The 16,865-nt window shown below is 31.8% G+C and overlaps 5 protein-coding genes across 13 annotated transcripts; 3 read left to right on the forward strand and 2 right to left on the reverse strand.

Moving 5' to 3' along the window:
* The first annotated feature begins 20 nt into the window (after window positions 1-20).
* On the forward strand, window positions 21-4,263 carry Rab7 (RAS oncogene family member Rab7). Of its 7 annotated transcripts, none has more exons than XR_012992848.1 (6): window positions 21-130; window positions 957-1,142; window positions 1,234-1,452; window positions 1,571-1,708; window positions 1,802-2,007; window positions 2,376-4,263. XR_012992848.1 is itself a non-coding variant. In XM_076317288.1 (6 exons), the coding sequence occupies exons 2-5, from the start codon at window positions 963-965 to the stop codon at window positions 1,886-1,888; spliced, it is 624 nt and encodes a 207-aa protein (XP_076173403.1). In that variant the 5' UTR covers window positions 21-130; window positions 957-962; the 3' UTR covers window positions 1,889-1,932; window positions 2,376-4,263. The 7 variants fall into 7 exon arrangements, 5 of the variants coding, with proteins under 5 accessions (XP_076173403.1, XP_076173404.1, XP_076173399.1 ...); XR_012992849.1 differs by having other exon boundaries at window positions 3,473-4,263; XM_076317288.1 differs by having other exon boundaries at window positions 1,802-1,932.
* A 1,292-nt stretch (window positions 4,264-5,555) lies between these two features.
* LOC143149713 (uncharacterized) lies at window positions 5,556-10,249 on the forward strand. 2 transcript variants are annotated; one of them, XM_076317291.1, is made up of 4 exons: window positions 5,556-6,740; window positions 8,272-8,341; window positions 8,943-9,011; window positions 9,086-10,249. In XM_076317291.1, exon 1 carries the CDS (start codon window positions 6,353-6,355, stop codon window positions 6,656-6,658), a length of 306 nt encoding a protein of 101 aa, XP_076173406.1. In that variant the 5' UTR covers window positions 5,556-6,352; the 3' UTR covers window positions 6,659-6,740; window positions 8,272-8,341; window positions 8,943-9,011; window positions 9,086-10,249. The 2 variants fall into 2 exon arrangements, with proteins under 2 accessions (XP_076173406.1, XP_076173405.1); XM_076317290.1 differs by having other exon boundaries at window positions 8,272-9,011.
* On the reverse strand, window positions 7,089-10,390 carry LOC143149711 (uncharacterized). The gene is made up of 4 exons (XM_076317283.1): window positions 8,976-10,390; window positions 8,129-8,323; window positions 7,578-7,751; window positions 7,089-7,413 (listed from the first exon to the last, which is right to left on the reverse strand). The coding sequence occupies exons 1-4, from the start codon at window positions 9,021-9,023 to the stop codon at window positions 7,135-7,137; spliced, it is 696 nt and encodes a 231-aa protein (XP_076173398.1). The 5' UTR covers window positions 9,024-10,390; the 3' UTR covers window positions 7,089-7,134.
* An 867-nt stretch (window positions 10,391-11,257) lies between these two features.
* LOC143149653 (uncharacterized) lies at window positions 11,258-13,868 on the reverse strand. The gene is made up of 9 exons (XM_076317224.1): window positions 13,854-13,868; window positions 13,600-13,651; window positions 13,460-13,523; window positions 13,397-13,403; window positions 13,266-13,295; window positions 13,036-13,200; window positions 12,097-12,294; window positions 11,759-11,932; window positions 11,258-11,638 (listed from the first exon to the last, which is right to left on the reverse strand). Exons 1-9 carry the CDS (start codon window positions 13,866-13,868, stop codon window positions 11,360-11,362), a joined length of 984 nt encoding a protein of 327 aa, XP_076173339.1. The 3' UTR covers window positions 11,258-11,359.
* On the forward strand, window positions 13,845-16,100 carry LOC143149710 (uncharacterized). Of its 2 annotated transcripts, none has more exons than XM_076317282.1 (2): window positions 13,845-15,058; window positions 15,210-16,100. In XM_076317282.1, the coding sequence occupies exons 1-2, from the start codon at window positions 15,026-15,028 to the stop codon at window positions 15,951-15,953; spliced, it is 777 nt and encodes a 258-aa protein (XP_076173397.1). In that variant the 5' UTR covers window positions 13,845-15,025; the 3' UTR covers window positions 15,954-16,100. The 2 variants fall into 2 exon arrangements, with proteins under 2 accessions (XP_076173397.1, XP_076173396.1); XM_076317281.1 differs by having other exon boundaries at window positions 14,188-14,279; window positions 14,343-16,098.
* The last annotated feature ends 765 nt before the right edge of the window (window positions 16,101-16,865 follow it).

Genomic DNA, 16,865 nt, shown 5'->3' on the forward strand with positions numbered 1-16,865 from the left:
TCGGTCGATAAAAGTGGCGAAGAACAGGTGACGACATCGTTGTCATACTCGTGATTTCATACACGCCATTTTCTTTGTGTGAAGTGCTAGCTCAGAAAAACTTCACTCACTGTTTTCTATCTAATTCAAGGTAACGCGAGTTATAATTGGTATTTTATTATTCTGTCAAACATCGTCTACATCTTTTGATGCGCATCATATACGTTTCTTAGGACACTTCTTCAATCGTTCTAGTAAATCTCAATTGTCGAGATCGCGTGTTGACAGGTTTTCAAGCATCGTAGTTAAACGGATTTTATTTTGTCTCTGTTCAATCATATATGTTAACGCTTTACTATAGCTCCTTTTACACTTTCGGAGTGTATTGTGTATACACGATAATATCATACGAATATCGTAGACGTTAACCGCCAAAATGCGTATTCGAAATATTTTCGCGCAATGATTTTTTTCAAGTAATGTATATACGTCATTACAAGGGGAGTCCCATTCACGTTCAATGATTCACGAAAAAGTCAGGCATCCATAATATTCAGATCGTCATTCTGCGTTTATATAATTTTATAGTGTGCTTTTACACACGAAGCTGTTGCATCTTAATACAATATTTATTCAACAACGAAAAATAATCTCACAACGGAATATTCGACTTGTAATTATTATTTTACAAGGTACTGTACTTTTTCCTCTCTATAGCAAAATCGATTTTCGTATTTATTTATAATAACTTGGATTAAGTAGACTTCTGAGAACTCGCTGATTCATTCATTACACACACTAATTATTTGCACTTTATTGTTATCTCTGATTTGGACATGCAGCATATTTATATGAGTTTGATTGTGATTCATAACTGCATACTTTAGTATTATCTTTGAACAATATTTTGAAAACAAAATTTTTAATATAATTCATTAACAAAATTTTTAACGAATATGGGTTTCTTCTATTTTTAGTTCACAATGGCATCTCATAAGAAATTATTGCTTAAGGTTATTATTCTGGGAGATTCAGGAGTCGGTAAAACTTCTCTTATGAATCAGTATGTAAACAAAAAATTTAGCAATCAATATAAAGCTACTATTGGAGCAGACTTTCTTTCCAAAGAAGTTAGGGTTGACGATAGGATAGTTACTATGCAGGTAAATATATATTTCTTTTAAAAAGAATATTATTATTTTGTGTAATTTCTTTTGTTAATTTATTATATATATTTTTGTTATGTTTGAGTAGATTTGGGATACAGCAGGTCAAGAAAGATTTCAGTCTCTCGGTGTTGCTTTCTACAGAGGCGCTGACTGTTGCGTACTTGTGTTTGATGTCTCTGCACCAGCTAGCTTCAAATCTCTAGATTCATGGAGGGATGAATTTTTAATTCAAGCTTCTCCTCAGGATCCTGACAATTTTCCATTTGTTGTACTTGGAAATAAAATTGATTTAGAATCCAATGCGGTAAGGATATTTGAATTTAAATTTAATGTTGGTACACTACACTTTTATTTACATATCAATATTTATTTCTATTCAAGTTCTAAACATTTTTGTGTGCATTAATAATGATATATTTCAGGTTCAAAGTAAGAGAGCACAACAATGGTGTCAATCTAAAAATAATATTCCATATTTTGAAGTCAGCGCTAAAGAAGCCATTAATGTGGAACAAGCCTTTCAAACGATAGCAAAGAATGCTTTAGCTCAAGAACGTGAAGTTAGTCACATATAATTATTTTCATTTCTTATATTTACATAATTAATTTCTTCTATATATTAAATAATACAACTTATAAATATGGTATTTCAGGTGGCATTATATAACGAATTCCCTGTCCAAATTAAGTTGACAAATGACCAAAGAAACAGTAGCAAAGGTGATTCTTGTGCCTGCTAGGTCCTGGAGCAATATAAACTTTGGACAAGTACCTAGGTGTACAGGTCAGATCGTATATTCATGTACCTGCACATTTAGAAAAATACTACATCGAGCTTGATATGTTCTGGAAGTCTCAGGTATGCTCCCTGGTTTTCTTCCATTTCCTAAAGGTAATTTAAAGTGTGAATGTTCTTATTGGATTATACACATAATATGTGAAATAATTCATAAGCAACATATTTCAAATTTAAAAATTATTTTAAAAATCTAAAACTTTTGTACCATGGAGTATCCACTTGGCTTCTTCACATAAAAGACTATGTTGTATTTCATATTGTGTTTGTACTATACTTGACTCTTCAAATTAATGGTTGGCTAGTCAAGCAATATGTTCAACACATTATTTCTGAATATTGTAATGCTCTCTTATTGGGTATGGCGAACAATATGGAATGCCCTTTTTAATTGCATCTTTACGACTCATTGTTGATGTCCTTCGTTGTAGAGTGATACTACGATGTTTTCGAACCACCATAGACATAACTAATATGTCGAGAAGAAAATTCACTGGTCGGGAACACACCTAGCATAACAATTAGATCATCGCAAAAGAGTTTGCTCATGATTTATTAAGTACAATCGCATTTATGGAGGAGCTCTAGAAAATAATTAAGATTTGTGGGTAGAAACATTTGATTATCTCTTAGAAGTTGCTTTTTGTCAAATGAAATGGAAATTGTTTATAGTTCAATATTATGCATTAATAGATCATTTTATGAACTGAAATTTTAAAAATTTATATTACAGTTATTCAACTACCTCTGAATTTGTTTAACAATATAAACTTTGATAATCGTAGTATTACCCAAGATACTAATGAGTTTTCAAAAACGTGTACAGTGATCAGATTTGTTTGATAAACGTTGAATTCGTTTAACAACATAACATTACAATGCCGTGAAGTTTCACGGCTAGTTCTATCTTAAAAGGCTAGTGCGTTTTCAAGAAGAAAATCTCTTTTTCAAAAACAACTCAGTAGTTGGATAATTTGTTATTCTGTGTTTCCAATACCCCCACAATACTTGTATATTAGTACTTTCTTGTATTCTTAAATTTCTCCCTGAAGTGAGAGTTTTGAACCGCGGTGCATGAATTTTCAAACACTTCGATTTTGTAAGATGTATCTCGGTATAATTGAAGTTGGACAAAAATGTTTTAAGAAGACGTTTTTGTCTTAAACATATCATAATGTATAAAGGCTATTTGGTGATTCTTTCCTAAAAGCTTTTAATTTTTGTTTCTTATATTTATTACCATAGCATGGTTAATATTAACAAAATTATTGAGTTTATACAGTATTATAAGAATATAATTTTAAAATGAACTAGAAAATTTCAATATCATTTTTTAATAATTCCATTTTTTTTTCAAAAACAAAACTTCACAAGAAAACATTTTTTTTACCGTGACTAATGTGCCCTATTAAATCAATAAATTTACAAAAGAAAGTGACAAATTTTATAAATCAATGTTACTAATTATCACAGAAATTATGCGTCGCGGTGCTGACAATCACTTTCATATTTAAAATTATAATTTTAGATCTAAGCCACGATCCTGAAACTATAGAGCAAAAGATTGCGTGAGCTGAATTGATACATACCTATAAGATTTCTTCTGAAAAAGTTCAGTGCATGTAACATATATATACACTTATGATCGTGCAGAGTTTTGGACGCTATAATGTACGTTATCATATATGTACGCGTGCATACGTAATATATATGTATATAAATGATGATGATCATGACGATTACAACTATAATTATTAATATAATTTTACCGAAATATGTTAACGATAGATATAAATATTATCATTATTGCTACTGCTGCTATAAAACTACTATTGCTACTCTTAGTTTTAAGTAAACTTAAAAAAAAAAAAAAAAAAAAAAAAAAAAAAAAAAAAAAAAAACAAGAAGAAATACATTTATTGCAGAAAAATTATGAGCTGGTCGAGTTAATTCGCTGATACATTTGTGTCACGGATAATTATCGTGTGACCTGAAAAAAATAAGACTATCCCTATTGTGGTTCGATGTCTATATTGTTACTGAGATGAGTGTCTGTTAAGATAGGTAGTAAATCTAGTAATCCTGTATGATGTAGTGTATAAAACTAAAATATAACTGAATAGCACCAATTTAGCAAATGTGACAGATAATATAGAAAATAGTTTTTTCCAACTATATGGTAGCCTCGTATAATACAGTATAGTTTTACCCAAGAGTTTTCAACATGTTGTTATGTTCTAATTGATTGTAAATTGAATATTTATCCTTGTACGAATGTAAGAAAGTATTCGTTTTTACACAAAGCAATTTTACCGCTTTTTTAAACCGACTATTTATTTCAATGGAGTCCAAAAAAAATTTATATATGATATACACATGTATACATATATGAATATATGTGAGTGTTGAACTAAGAATACCTACAAGTAGATTATAAAATGCGTATAGAATATTTTATATTAATGTCATGTATGATATCACACGGCCTTTGTTAAGTTTTAAACAAATTTTTATGATTAATGTCAAATACACACATACATACACACGCCTTTATAGAGAATAAATTACGTTCGTTTACAGATAAAATATAATAAGAATTAGAGACATATATGCGATCGGTAATTATAAAAAATATATTTTTTTTTAATTATTTGTATCATTTGAAAGCAATTTCGTTATCGTTCCCGCGAAGCATAATATACAATAGTGTAAAATTTTCTAGTTGAAAGACTTGAAAATACAGTACTACCTTAAAACATATTCGTAATTCCATATTACCAATGGATTGACAATGTCTTCTCAATAAAAATGAACTCGAACGTTACTTAATTTCGGCAGAATTTGGACATATTCTTGTCAGTTAAACTTCGTCGGACGATTGATAATGTTCTCATGAAAAAGGATATTAAAAAAAATATAAAAGTTTAAATATTTATTAATGGATGATTAATCTTAGCATATGCATTATTGCTTTGAACATTGATTGTGGAAGATAGTAATATGCCTGGTTCAAGGTTTGATGTGCAAATATTTTTTCAGGAAGTCCTGTATTAGGAATAGTTATATGTTATGATTGAGTATTTTAACAAGGAAACAATTTTTCACCATAAAAAGAACTTGGCTACCAAGTTTGTGAAATACTTTGGATTTTATTTTAGTAGAAAATTGCAAAATGTAACAAAATAGTGTGTTAAAGTTGGACTTATTCCACTTGACATTAAGTAGGGTTTTTACTAATTTTATGAATTGTGAGTAGTAAGGCACTTACGGTGGATAAACATCTAGGTCAATTTATTTTGTCATCGTACACATCATAAATTCTGTTTCATCATCATTTTTTTTTTATAATACAGTAAACGGATAAACTTGCAAAATTTATTGAAATTTGCAGCATTTAATAATAATCGTGAGATATTAATTCTTGCAAAATATTAATCTTCTATTTTACTCGTTTACATTGAAGTAAAATATTCTTCGATATTTAAACGGTTTAAATATTAACTAAGTAATAGTGTTATTTAATATGCAAAATATTAATTATATATATATATATATAAATTATTGCTTAAAACGTAATTATACGTACTTGAAAAAGAATTTATTCATTGGAGTATATATCGCAAAGCTGTTGACGGAATATTATTAATTCGTAGCCATTCGTGTACCTCGTCGTGTACAAGTTAGTTACATTCGAAATTAGACATTCAGTAAGGTTTATATTGCCCTGTTATACGTTTGATGGTATAATAATTTTACGCATGCATTACAATAGGTGCAAAAAGGACATCTACCATTTCAGCCGCGCAACAATTAGAAGTCAAGGAAACGAGGTGGCACGATCTGAGCTATTTGCTCTTTACGCGACACAAATCGGTGTCATCGGGTGTACTTAGTTATTGTACAATAATTTCGTATTACTGTCTCGATAGTTGCGTCTTACCGTCTTAATAATATTGCATCTTGATTGTCCAGTCCCCTGCAGCATGGTAAATTTAGAGTGTTTGACTCTGTCTCCCTTCTAGATTAAACTATTGACCGCATTCACCTGCGGTATTGGACTACTGCACTTTCGATAAGCTTAGTTCAATTACAGCTTATTATAGTTGCTTCTAGCATCCACTTGCTGATCATGAATCATTCCTGCTGCGGATGCAAACATTCATCTGCTGTTCCAAACTCGATGCCGGCGACGAAGGTAACACGACTGTGTTATGTCCATAGGATTATTTCTACACCAGGGCTAATACGAAGTACGTTCACCATATAATAATTTTAGCCCCATCATAAACGTACGGTACGTCGCGGGGGCAAGAAAACACGAGAGCGTCGTCATCGAGCAATTATCCGCGAAATCCTAAACACAAATTCGCATCTAATCATTGACGAAATCCACAAGAATAACGATCGTATGACCAAACGAGAATCGTCCATCACGGATAACACGTCTATGTCAGAAAGACCGTCTACTCTAGAAGATAAATCCGCAACAGAGAATAAGACCGTTTCGGAATTTCGTCAGGAAATAATTGCTCCGATGAAACTAAAATTGTCGCTTCCGTGTACTGTCGAATCACAGCCTCCGCCAGTGCGCGCTCGTTCATGTTCCCCTGTTCTGGACCGAAATCGTCCTATCAAAAACACAGTACGCCCTCTATGTAGCAAAGAGCAAAGAGATACCAACTCGGATATTACGGCTGGTTCTAAGAATACCTAGATTCCCGATTCTCTGTCATTTTCCAATTTTTCTAGCCCTCCATTCGTGGATTTAGACGTTTCTTTATTCGAGTGTGGGATATGTAAGTTTTGAAGAAATTGGAATGCTGCTGTTACGAGCTTGTTGTTTCCCATTGGTATTATTCCAAGGATGCGCTTGGTAGAAAGACAAGATTGAAATAATTTGTTCAGTGTATCAATAGATGATTTTATTTATGATATAGTTTACTACAGTAATACGTAACACCATATGAGTTATATTTTAACCTTGATCGTACCAGCAATTAATGTGTACATATTCTTATCAAGGTCGGTCATTTGATCGGTTATGAAACAAAGATAATATTTTTTCGAAAGGAGTGCAGGTAATATCGGACATACCATATAAGATACCATCCCAAAGGTGTCAGAGTGAATATAACACGTTGAACTTGTGTAAAAGTGGTCTTTATTTTAATGTGCGTTTCTGATAACTCCTTAGTTGTTAATGCATGTGTATGAAGCGTCCACCTCGTCGTTGACCTTGGAGATAAAACTCATAGTACAATTATTGATGCATTTGGTTGCCGACCCGATTATTTGGGTCGCATTTTTTTGAGCATTCACTAATAGAGTGACAGTGGTGTTCTCGAATGGTTTGATGGTTTGGCTAATATTGTTGTACTTGTTAACGGCGCAGCTATCCACTTGCACTAGATTTAACGAAGAACAGTTAGAAACAATGTTCTCCAATTCTTCGATGATCTTGGTTGCATTCTGAAAGTAGAAATTAAAAGTAATGGATTCTGAGTTAATAATGGTAGTGTAGATTTGCAAGATTCATTTCTCCAGGATTGTATCCACAACCTATACACCTATATACTCGTACATTTTTTACATACAATGATTCGTTCGATTCGCTATAATTGTGCAATGCTTACCGATTGCGCTACTGAGAATTCATGTATTTGTAGCTTGAGATCATCGACCGCTACATCTTCGCATTTTTGGATGCCTGACGTTGTGTTCAAGACGAGTTTAATGAAATGAGTCTCTGCACTAGTGTAGCAGCTCTCGACATTTTTTCCTAGAACTTCAGCAGCATTCACAGCGACCTAATAACATTTTAAACGTTTGAGTATCGAGAATGGATGCAAAAATCTTACGGAATGGCGTCACGCGACGCGGTGACACTTATTTAACTCTTTAATATATACGACTTCAAAACTTCAACATAATGTATTTTTTTTTTTTTTTATTGTATCGAAAAGAAAATTCAGTCTTCGTCTCGGCACACTTATTTAGCGAATTACACGATATGCAGAGATAATTTTTCACACGCGATCAATTACTTGTACAGTGAAAAAAAGTTCTTCCGCTATTTTAACAACTGGCATACTAGCAGATGTCATAGGCTAGAGTACTGATCACCAAACGTGAATCGTTTTGTTGCAATTAAGCGACATTTCGTCGAGAATATAAGGATGCTTACACGAATTTGTTGAAGGGCTTTCTGTGCAGTAGTATTTACTAAGATATCGTTTTCTTCTACAAGATCGCTCAACTTAACGTTTGTAGAAGACTCCAGAACCTTACTGGAATTTTCGATGTTACTTATGAATGATGTAATTTCAGCCACAGATGCGTTTACTACTGATTCAACGATGTCTGAGGAGCTAGTCCATACCTGAAGAACATTGTGAATGTAGATAAACAAATATATATATAAATGGGATAATAATTTTGTAAAATTTAATAAAAAAAGAACACTGTTTGCTTCTAGAAACATTTTTTTTACAAAGGTTTCCAAAACAATAAGTTTCCAAATTAACAATTTGTAACTTAAAATGTTACTCGAACCATAAAAAGGTAATAAATATCGGGTATACGTGTAGTTTAATGACTTTGCCCTGAATGCGTTTAGTTTTTTCTCGAAAATAGCTGTATTTTAACGTAAAAAGAAATATAGATCGGGGGAGCTTGAAAAAGTAATGTGCTTTTGTTATTTTTTTAACAAAAAAAAATGGTAAAAACTACAGAATGTGTGCATAATAATTGCCGTTCGGTCTTAGTTTTCGGAATATTTTCAGGAATAATTGATATTACAACAATGAAGATATGATATGACTATTTTTTACAAAGTTACGACAGTTCAATGATTGATAGCATTTCGGTCAAATGTTTGGAAACTTTCGAGCAGTAGTGTACATTTTTATATACTAATAGTGTACGCGCGCGCGCGTGTGTGTGTATACAATATACAAAATTAAATCTAACGAATCAACAAAATTTCTTCTGTATTTTAGAAACGAATAAAAATAATTATATGCTGTACTTACCTGCCCGACGCAGGCCGTCAGGATGCAAAGTACGAGGTATTTGTTCATGTTCTTTAAGTATAGCTACAATCTGTCTGATGGCGATGAACTTAAATTTCTGCTTTTTATAGGGAAATACGATCCAGTACTGATGCCCAAATTAGATTACCACGTGTGTGTATGATAATGCCTGTTCAAATTACACAGTTACGAGCAAGTGTTCCTTTTGGTAATTCTCCGTAGATTTGCAAATAGGAGATAATTATACCCGAGTTATAAGTCATTATTATGTAAACAGTATATACCACGTTTCATTTTTGTAACGCATGTCCCAGGTTCGCAGAAAATAACGAAAGGATGTGTGTTTACGTATCGCGTGAATATGTTTAATAACTCTCGCGAAGAAACAATGTAGAATTTATCGGCTGGACAAGAAACGGTGATCGAGGAAAATCATTGTTTGTCTACCGATTCCTATAGTTTTTTATTCATTTTCACTGGTTCGTTGTATCGATATTGTTGCTGTAGTGCAATACACGTATGGTAAAAAAAAAACACCCAACCCTCATTGTAGAGCGTAATTTTTAAGTACACTAGCGATCAGCTTGCGCATCCGATCGTATTCCACGCGCTTAATTAGTGTTTGGTGAATAGTATCGATAAATTTTATTTTTAACCAGCGTAAATATGCAGTACGTTACGGAAAATGTAGGAGCTTTTTTTAGAATTAATTCTTCCCGTGAAAAGAATTTGAAATGTCCTTCACCGATTTGCAATCTGAAGATTTGTTATCATGATACAAACAGTTGAAGTTTACTTATGTGATTCGTGGTACAAGTTATTTATCCACATAGTCACTGATCTGACATTACTCGAACACGTATTCACATACGAAAAACACATGGTATGCGTTCGTTAAAGCAAAAACTTTAACCTACTGTGCGTATCTTGATCACAAAGCCCCAGATTGAACATCCTTTCCATTCAAACCCTGTTGCGTTTGGAAGATATTTATGCACGTGACAAGGTATAGATTTATGTAAAATATATTTATTATATCGTTAGATTTTTAAGAGGAAATGTTTCGCCTGCAAACTAAACTTCTGTCTGGAAATTAAACAAATGCTCGTCGGCAATCTAAAAAAAACGTTTGATGTAGAAAGTTCGGTTGATTATATCACCGTTATAGCGAATATATATATATATATATACGTCCGATTAACTTGACCGAGTATACTTTAATATAAAGAAGTACGCCAAAAACGATTCAATTTATCGAAAAATTGAAAAACTGATAAGAAAAAATGGGAATTCTGAAAAGATTTATAATTTTATAAGTGTTTGTCAAGCGTTAAAAGTATTTAAAAAAACTAATTGAGAATGTTCTTACTCGTTGCTGATCATCGCTATTATTTTTCAATCATTTTCTGTGAAATCAAGATCTGTTATTATCGATAAATCTTGTCGTCGAAATTACTCGAGGACTATGCGACAGAAAGTTTAATTTAACGAAGATGTGTGTCTTCGACGGGTTCGTGGAATATGTTATACAAAGGGACAATTGTATCCAGTTCCTTAAACTTGTTTCTGAAGCCCCTTTCGGGTCAACTCTATTTATTTTCCAAATTCGCTATACTTACATTAGTTTCCGATGAGAGAAGGTGTCAGTGAAATGGTCAGACCTTAAGTTTCTCACCCTACGAATCATTTGGATTCTGATCCTTGCGAATATGTTCTCTACAACTTTGTTGATCTCTCTTACTAAATTCTCGATGCTTTTGTCCTTCTACGGGGTGAACTCGATTGATAAGCAACTTAGGAAAAAGAAGGACGAGATTTGAGTCGAAGCTGTCAAGCCTCGAGAAAATAATAAGCCTGACAATTATATACATTGTAATTTACAAATTACATAGGTATGACCTGACTTTCATTAATGGTTCATTTTCTCCAATTTGGACTATAAAGGAGGCGAGACTGGAAAATAGTCAAGTTAAGGTCTGATTATAAGTAGGATACATGTACCGATTGAACTTGCATCTCAGTGATTACGAGTATCCATTATACTCGAGAGATGCTTCCTTTTGATAGTAGATACGAAAGATTTCGTTCAAATATTTATCTTATCAATTAAGACAGTTGAGAAAAATCATTCCCAAATTTTGATTTACTTACAACGGGTAAGCTAACTGTGTGAGCAATTAAAAAGGTTTGCAATTAAAGTTAGGTACACTCAAAGTATTAAATATGGAAGTGTGTTAACAGTGGGAGTAAAATTATGTGGCATTGAGTAATGATACTGCATGTTGAATTTATGCGAATGTAATATTTATTTAATTAGGGTATTCGTGAAACTATTGGACATTTAAATTAAATATCGATCGACAAATATTTCGATCGGTGCCATCTTAGTTCTTAATGCATTGAGATGCAGCTATTATCGCGGTGGTGGCATTGGAGTAGATGCTCGAACCAGAATTCATATTGCAGGTGAACGCAGTTAGGACTACATTGTTCACGTTGCTATTGACATTCTGTTTCACATTGTTGATATTACTCTCGAATTTTCTGATAGAGACGTTGATGGTACCTAAGTTTATAACAATGCAGTTTTGCATTTGCTGAACATCCGACGAGTAACATTTAAGGAAAACGTTGTCCAACTGAGCGAGATACTGATTTCCAGTCTGAAAGTACGAATTAATAGTAATCGATTGTAAGTTACGGTAGATTTACATTTCTAAGAATATCTATTTAAATTAATTTTGTACAATTTGTTCAATTGGACATGATTATACAATACGTACCTGCTGTACCGCGTCAAGTGGACTTAGTGAAGTTACGAGTGATTGTTGCCCATTTGTTTGGCACGTTTGGATTGCTGAAAGTACCGCCTGGCGATAGTTCTGGAAGCTATTTTGTGCTGTAGTGTAGCAGTTCTCGACATTCTTTCCTTTTGCTTTAGCAGCATCTACGTCGCTCTAATAACATTTTAAGAGATTTTTAATTAAATTGATATTTAACGATAGACCGATTTTTAAACTTTGTAGCTGTGAACGATCAACCGAAGTCAACGTTTTTAAAGCTAAAAAGAACTCTGCCTAAATCTAACACGACAGTTTGTCGAAGTTATAAGATTACTTACACGAATTTGAGCAAGGGACTGATCTACATAACTATTTACGGACGACATCTGTCGGTACTCCATATCGTTTAATTGCATTTCTGTAGACGTATACAGATTGTCCCTAGTGCGTTGGGTGTTACTCATGAACATCTTAAGATCACTCTTAGATCGTTCCAGATATTGTCTCAATTGATCCAATGGGCCGTAAGCCACTACCTAAAAGACAAACATTGCGAATGTAGGTAATAAATTTAATTAAATTTTCAAGAGCCAAAATTGGTTTCACGAAAACAGATGCTTTTTATTCTTGTTTCATATATACTAGTAGGTTCGTAGTAACGCGAACTATGGTAAAAAATCTTTCGAAGGTGTTACTCAATTTTGAAAGAATTACTAAGAAATTGGTTACATATCTAATCTATTTCCTGTTGTTCACATCAATTCATTGTCAACGTCATCAGGCTGATACTATGATTCATGATTGATTAAAAGAATATGCAGTTTTAATGTAGATATAGAGACTCGAATAAAACGTTAAGTGTCTCTCGAATTTCCAAAGAAATTCCAGAACCACGTATTATCGTTAATTTTATATTTTTCAAACAGAATTTAGCTTCATACGATGCGTAGTTTTCTCAGGAAAAGAACTCCGCTTAATTCTTAATTATAGATCAACATAAAAAGAAAAAGTTAAATTACAAATAACAAAAAAATGTATATCTTGTACGATTAAAGAATATATATACATGGAAAATGACAAAAAGTTTCATCGAGGTTTTTTCACTTTTATTTTAACATTTTACTCGAATTTTTCCCTCCCTGAACAAAGTTACGTACAATGCAATGCACATAATTAAATGCAGCGGGTTGAGACTGACGAAACGACCGTTCGTAATTCGGATATGTTCTCTAGAAATAAATTAAAGAAAGTAAAAAGACTAAATTATTATTACTTACCTGCATCGCGCAGAGGGTGGCGAGGAAGCAAAGTACAATAAACGAGTTCATGTTTGTCGTGGATGGTTCCGTTTGTGTCACTGCAAGTTGACGTGAACTTGTGACGTTGAACCTGAATTCTTCCCTCTTATAGGAAAATGTGCGATACACGATTTGTAAATGGTACTAGATCATGGAGGAGGAGGGATGTGTACGATAAGACATGCACAAACGCGGGATTATAGATGCACATATGTGGTGTTCAGTAATTCCCCGCAGGCCTTATGGAATTGGAAATTCACGAACAAATATTACCGGAATAGTTATAGCGCAGTCATAACTGTGAAACCGGTGTTGTGCTTTATTTTCGTAACGGATCTACCTGATTCCTGGAAAATATCAAAACGACGTCGTTTCCGGTTCATCGAATGTAGCCGGTTTTAACTTTTCCGAAAAAACGACGCGAAATTTATCAAGTGGACATTTTATCGAAGTTATTTTTAAACTTCCTGTGTGATTAAAATCGGTAATTATCAATAAATCTTGTTATCGAAATTAGTCAGAGAAGATTTACTTATTAGTCACTGTTCGAGAAGTAGAACGTTCTATTACTCTTTTGTCGAGAATTTGTTAACGACTATATAAACGTGACAATATAACGAGAAGTTTGAAAATTTGTATGTTAACACAACGCAATATCTCGTGGATAACTAATTAAAAGAGAACGGTGGAACATCTCTTTCATGATTTTGAGAGGATTCGAATGGCATTATTAGGTTTTTTTTCTTCTATTATTATAAATCTATATTTCTTTTATTTCGAAATCGTATTCAAATGACCTTGAGAACGCCCATGCATTAGAGAACTAATCATGCCAATTGAATCTTCTCTCAAAATCATGAAAGACGTGTTCAATATTTTTTTTTAATTATCTACGAGATATTTCATTGTGTCAACTTAAATGGGACACCCTGTATGTATATATATTCATTAGTGGATAACTCATTCTGTGCATCGTAAGGATCATTTTTCATTGTCAATTGACGATTGTAGATATATTAATTATATTAAGAGATAGTAGTTACTTTTCAGGCCTGTTATCAACTACCTTATCGTTATAACAAATTTTTTTCATTTCAAGTGCTGTTTCTAGAATGAATTTATTTTTTAGAAAAACAAAAAATGAACAGTTTTCAAATAACGTGCTACATTCGAAGCTATTGTACGTGCAGAATACCGTGACTAAGGCAATTGTTTTAATTTTTGTAAGTGTAACACAAAATAAATCACGTATTTAAACTACGTATATAATAATGTTTTCGTTTTAGGTTCAATAACTGTAGTACCGAAAATATTTAAGCATAGTTAAACATAGATAAATGTAATTCAGGATACAAAATTATGGTTGTTGATATTTTATTTTTAATCGTTTTATTATGTATTCACGAATTTAATTATTCTAAATAGATTATTCAAAATCCGGTTTATTCGAACGAATCTGTCTCCCGCCGCGTAGTTCGGGTAATTGACGTTCTAATGTATCAACATAAAGTAAATATTACCTATAAGCAATAACGTGAATGTGGCAGTTGAAAAGTAGTAATTTTCAACCGTGGCTGTATTTTACTTCTTTTAAAATGAGTTAATAAATTGATTAACGAGAATAGGGCGCTCTAAGAAACTTAAAGAGCCTACATTTAATACAGACAAATGTAAAACAAGTGAAACTTCTAATAGACGCATAGCTTTATCGGTAAATCTGTAGATGGCGCATCTAGCTTTATAACGATTTGTGAATATAGTAAAGATGAAAGTAAAAGAACAGTTGGATTTTGTATCTGGTTTTGTGGTTACTAGTTAAAATTTATACAAGTAATTCTGCTCTAGATGTAGAGTGTTTGAAATTAGGTATCTTCTGTATATATATGTATATATACACACATGTATACATATATATATCTAATATTAATCAGCAATAAACAAAAATCGTCAATTGATCACTAATCATTTAATGAAGGTTAGATGGTATCACTGTGAGGTTAAGGTAGGTAGATAGTAAACAAGTGATTGTTTTATGTATCATTTGTCGCAAAATGAATATAGTTGCGATCAAAAACGAATATAATAATTTGAGTACAATTCAGAGAAATCTAAATGTACTCAAGAAGCAAATAGATGAGTATACCTTTGCACAGGAGATCAAGAAAACAAAGAAAGAATTGACAAGAAATCAGAGTATTAAAACCTTAATGACGAAAACGAAACGTCTGTTAAATCGATACCTAAAGATTAAGAAAGAACTAAACTACTATGAGGAGACTTATGAACAAGCGTTAAAGAGCAGAATAAAGCTTATGAAGATGCATATGCAGGAGGATAAGTTAAAATTGAATGTTCTAAAGCAAAGGTGCAATGAACTAGATACGCACATGGGATTCAAGCCACTGGATAGGAAAAGAACAAAAGAGCAACATTCGGAACGAAGATCGAAGATGTCAAAAACAATTAAAAAAATGAAACCAAAATTTAAGCAAAAAAACTCACCAATTAACGAAAAAATCAAGATTAAAATAATGAAAAACAAGAAACTAGGTAACCACAAAATATTCTTCATTAATGATGATAACGTGCAACACACCTTTATTAATCCTATAAAAGTGACAGAACCTGAGACTTTGAACTTTCGTGAATGTAGAATTGAGTTAGAAAGGATATCGGACAAACAGGCAGAACAATATATCAGAAGAAAATGCATAGATCAACATTGCACAAAAAAAGAACAAACATCACAGAAAATTCTTCAAAATATCAATAAAAATGAGCTAAGAAAAATTAATCAGAATTGGCATACAAAAATTCCAAAGTCAATTTTGGAACAGATCCAAACAAATCAGAATTTTGATTTCATTGAAAATACTAATCTAACGAAAGTTGTATAAATCTACTATGAATTTTGCTGTAACTAATAATCATTAAATGATATCATTTTATACTCATTAAAAAATTCTGCCTGTTACATTTACCTGTTAACAGTTTAGTTAAGGTTTTAAGCATTATTGATTTTTTGTTTAGTAATATTTACGATGTTAAGGATCAAAAGAGACTTTTGAAGGATTGCTTGAAACTATCATTTCTGAAAAAAATATTAGAAAAATGTTCAAGATCATTAAACATCTAAAAGATCTGATAATTGCAATACTTTTTACAAAAATGTTAGTTCAAATCAATGTAAGAATATCAACATACATTTAAAAGTAGTAGAACAAAGAAGATAAAATAAGGCAAAAGTTATTGTACGTAATATTAATTGAATAATTTTATTACTTATTTATAAAATATTTAAATTAATTTTAACAATGTAACTAAAGATATAGATGACTTCTACCATTAATACAGAAGAATGTATGTGTAAATTTTTGAGCTGATGGAAATAGTAAATTTATAAAAATATTAGTGAAATATTTCTCATTTATGGTTTAATATTAAGGTAATATTTTTAAATGATTGATAAATCATTTTTTTAAATTTTTATTCTGATTTTCAGTTATCTTATTACAATTATGAATAAACCTTGTAATGATTTGCTCATAGAATATGTGTGTGTTCCTGTTAAAGAAACATAATTTAATCACTAATTTAAAGCTAATATTATTTTTTGTAATAAAATGTTATTGAATAATATGACTAAGTATACTAGGTTGTTTATTAGCTGTTATGCGAAAATAAAAAAATGTAACAAGGCTAGAAAAATACTCAATTGTTTATCTAGGAAAATTAATGTATTTAATAAGGTCAGTTTTGATTTACTTCATAAAAATTTTGATAGTTATTTTCTAGAGAAATTAATTCAT

Source organism: Ptiloglossa arizonensis, chromosome 7, assembly GCF_051014685.1.
Source record: "Ptiloglossa arizonensis isolate GNS036 chromosome 7, iyPtiAriz1_principal, whole genome shotgun sequence".
Lineage (NCBI taxonomy): Eukaryota > Metazoa > Arthropoda > Insecta > Hymenoptera > Colletidae > Ptiloglossa > Ptiloglossa arizonensis.

Bases quoted from the DNA above. Each gene is read 5' to 3' on its own strand.
- Rab7 (XM_076317284.1), top strand. From the start codon at position 963: ATGGCATCTCATAAGAAATTATTGCTTAAGGTTATTATTCTGGGAGAT. The intron at 1,453-1,570 runs GTAAGGATATTT...GATATATTTCAG, and splicing joins TTGATTTAGAATCCAATGCG to GTTCAAAGTAAGAGAGCACA. The intron at 1,709-1,801 runs GTTAGTCACATA...ATGGTATTTCAG, and splicing joins CTTTAGCTCAAGAACGTGAA to GTGGCATTATATAACGAATT.
- LOC143149713 (XM_076317290.1), top strand. From the start codon at position 6,353: ATGACCAAACGAGAATCGTCCATCACGGATAACACGTCTATGTCAGAA.
- LOC143149711 (XM_076317283.1), bottom strand. From the start codon at position 9,023: ATGAACAAATACCTCGTACTTTGCATCCTGACGGCCTGCGTCGGGCAG. The intron at 8,324-8,975 runs GTAAGTACAGCA...AATGTTCTTCAG, and splicing joins TGACGGCCTGCGTCGGGCAG to GTATGGACTAGCTCCTCAGA. The intron at 7,752-8,128 runs GTAAGCATCCTT...AAATGTTATTAG, and splicing joins AAGCCCTTCAACAAATTCGT to GTCGCTGTGAATGCTGCTGA.
- LOC143149653 (XM_076317224.1), bottom strand. The intron at 12,295-13,035 runs GTAAGTAATAAT...TTTGTCTTTTAG, and splicing joins CCACCCTCTGCGCGATGCAG to GTAGTGGCTTACGGCCCATT. The intron at 11,933-12,096 runs GTAAGTAATCTT...AAATGTTATTAG, and splicing joins AGTCCCTTGCTCAAATTCGT to AGCGACGTAGATGCTGCTAA.
- LOC143149710 (XM_076317281.1), top strand. From the start codon at position 15,108: ATGAATATAGTTGCGATCAAAAACGAATATAATAATTTGAGTACAATT.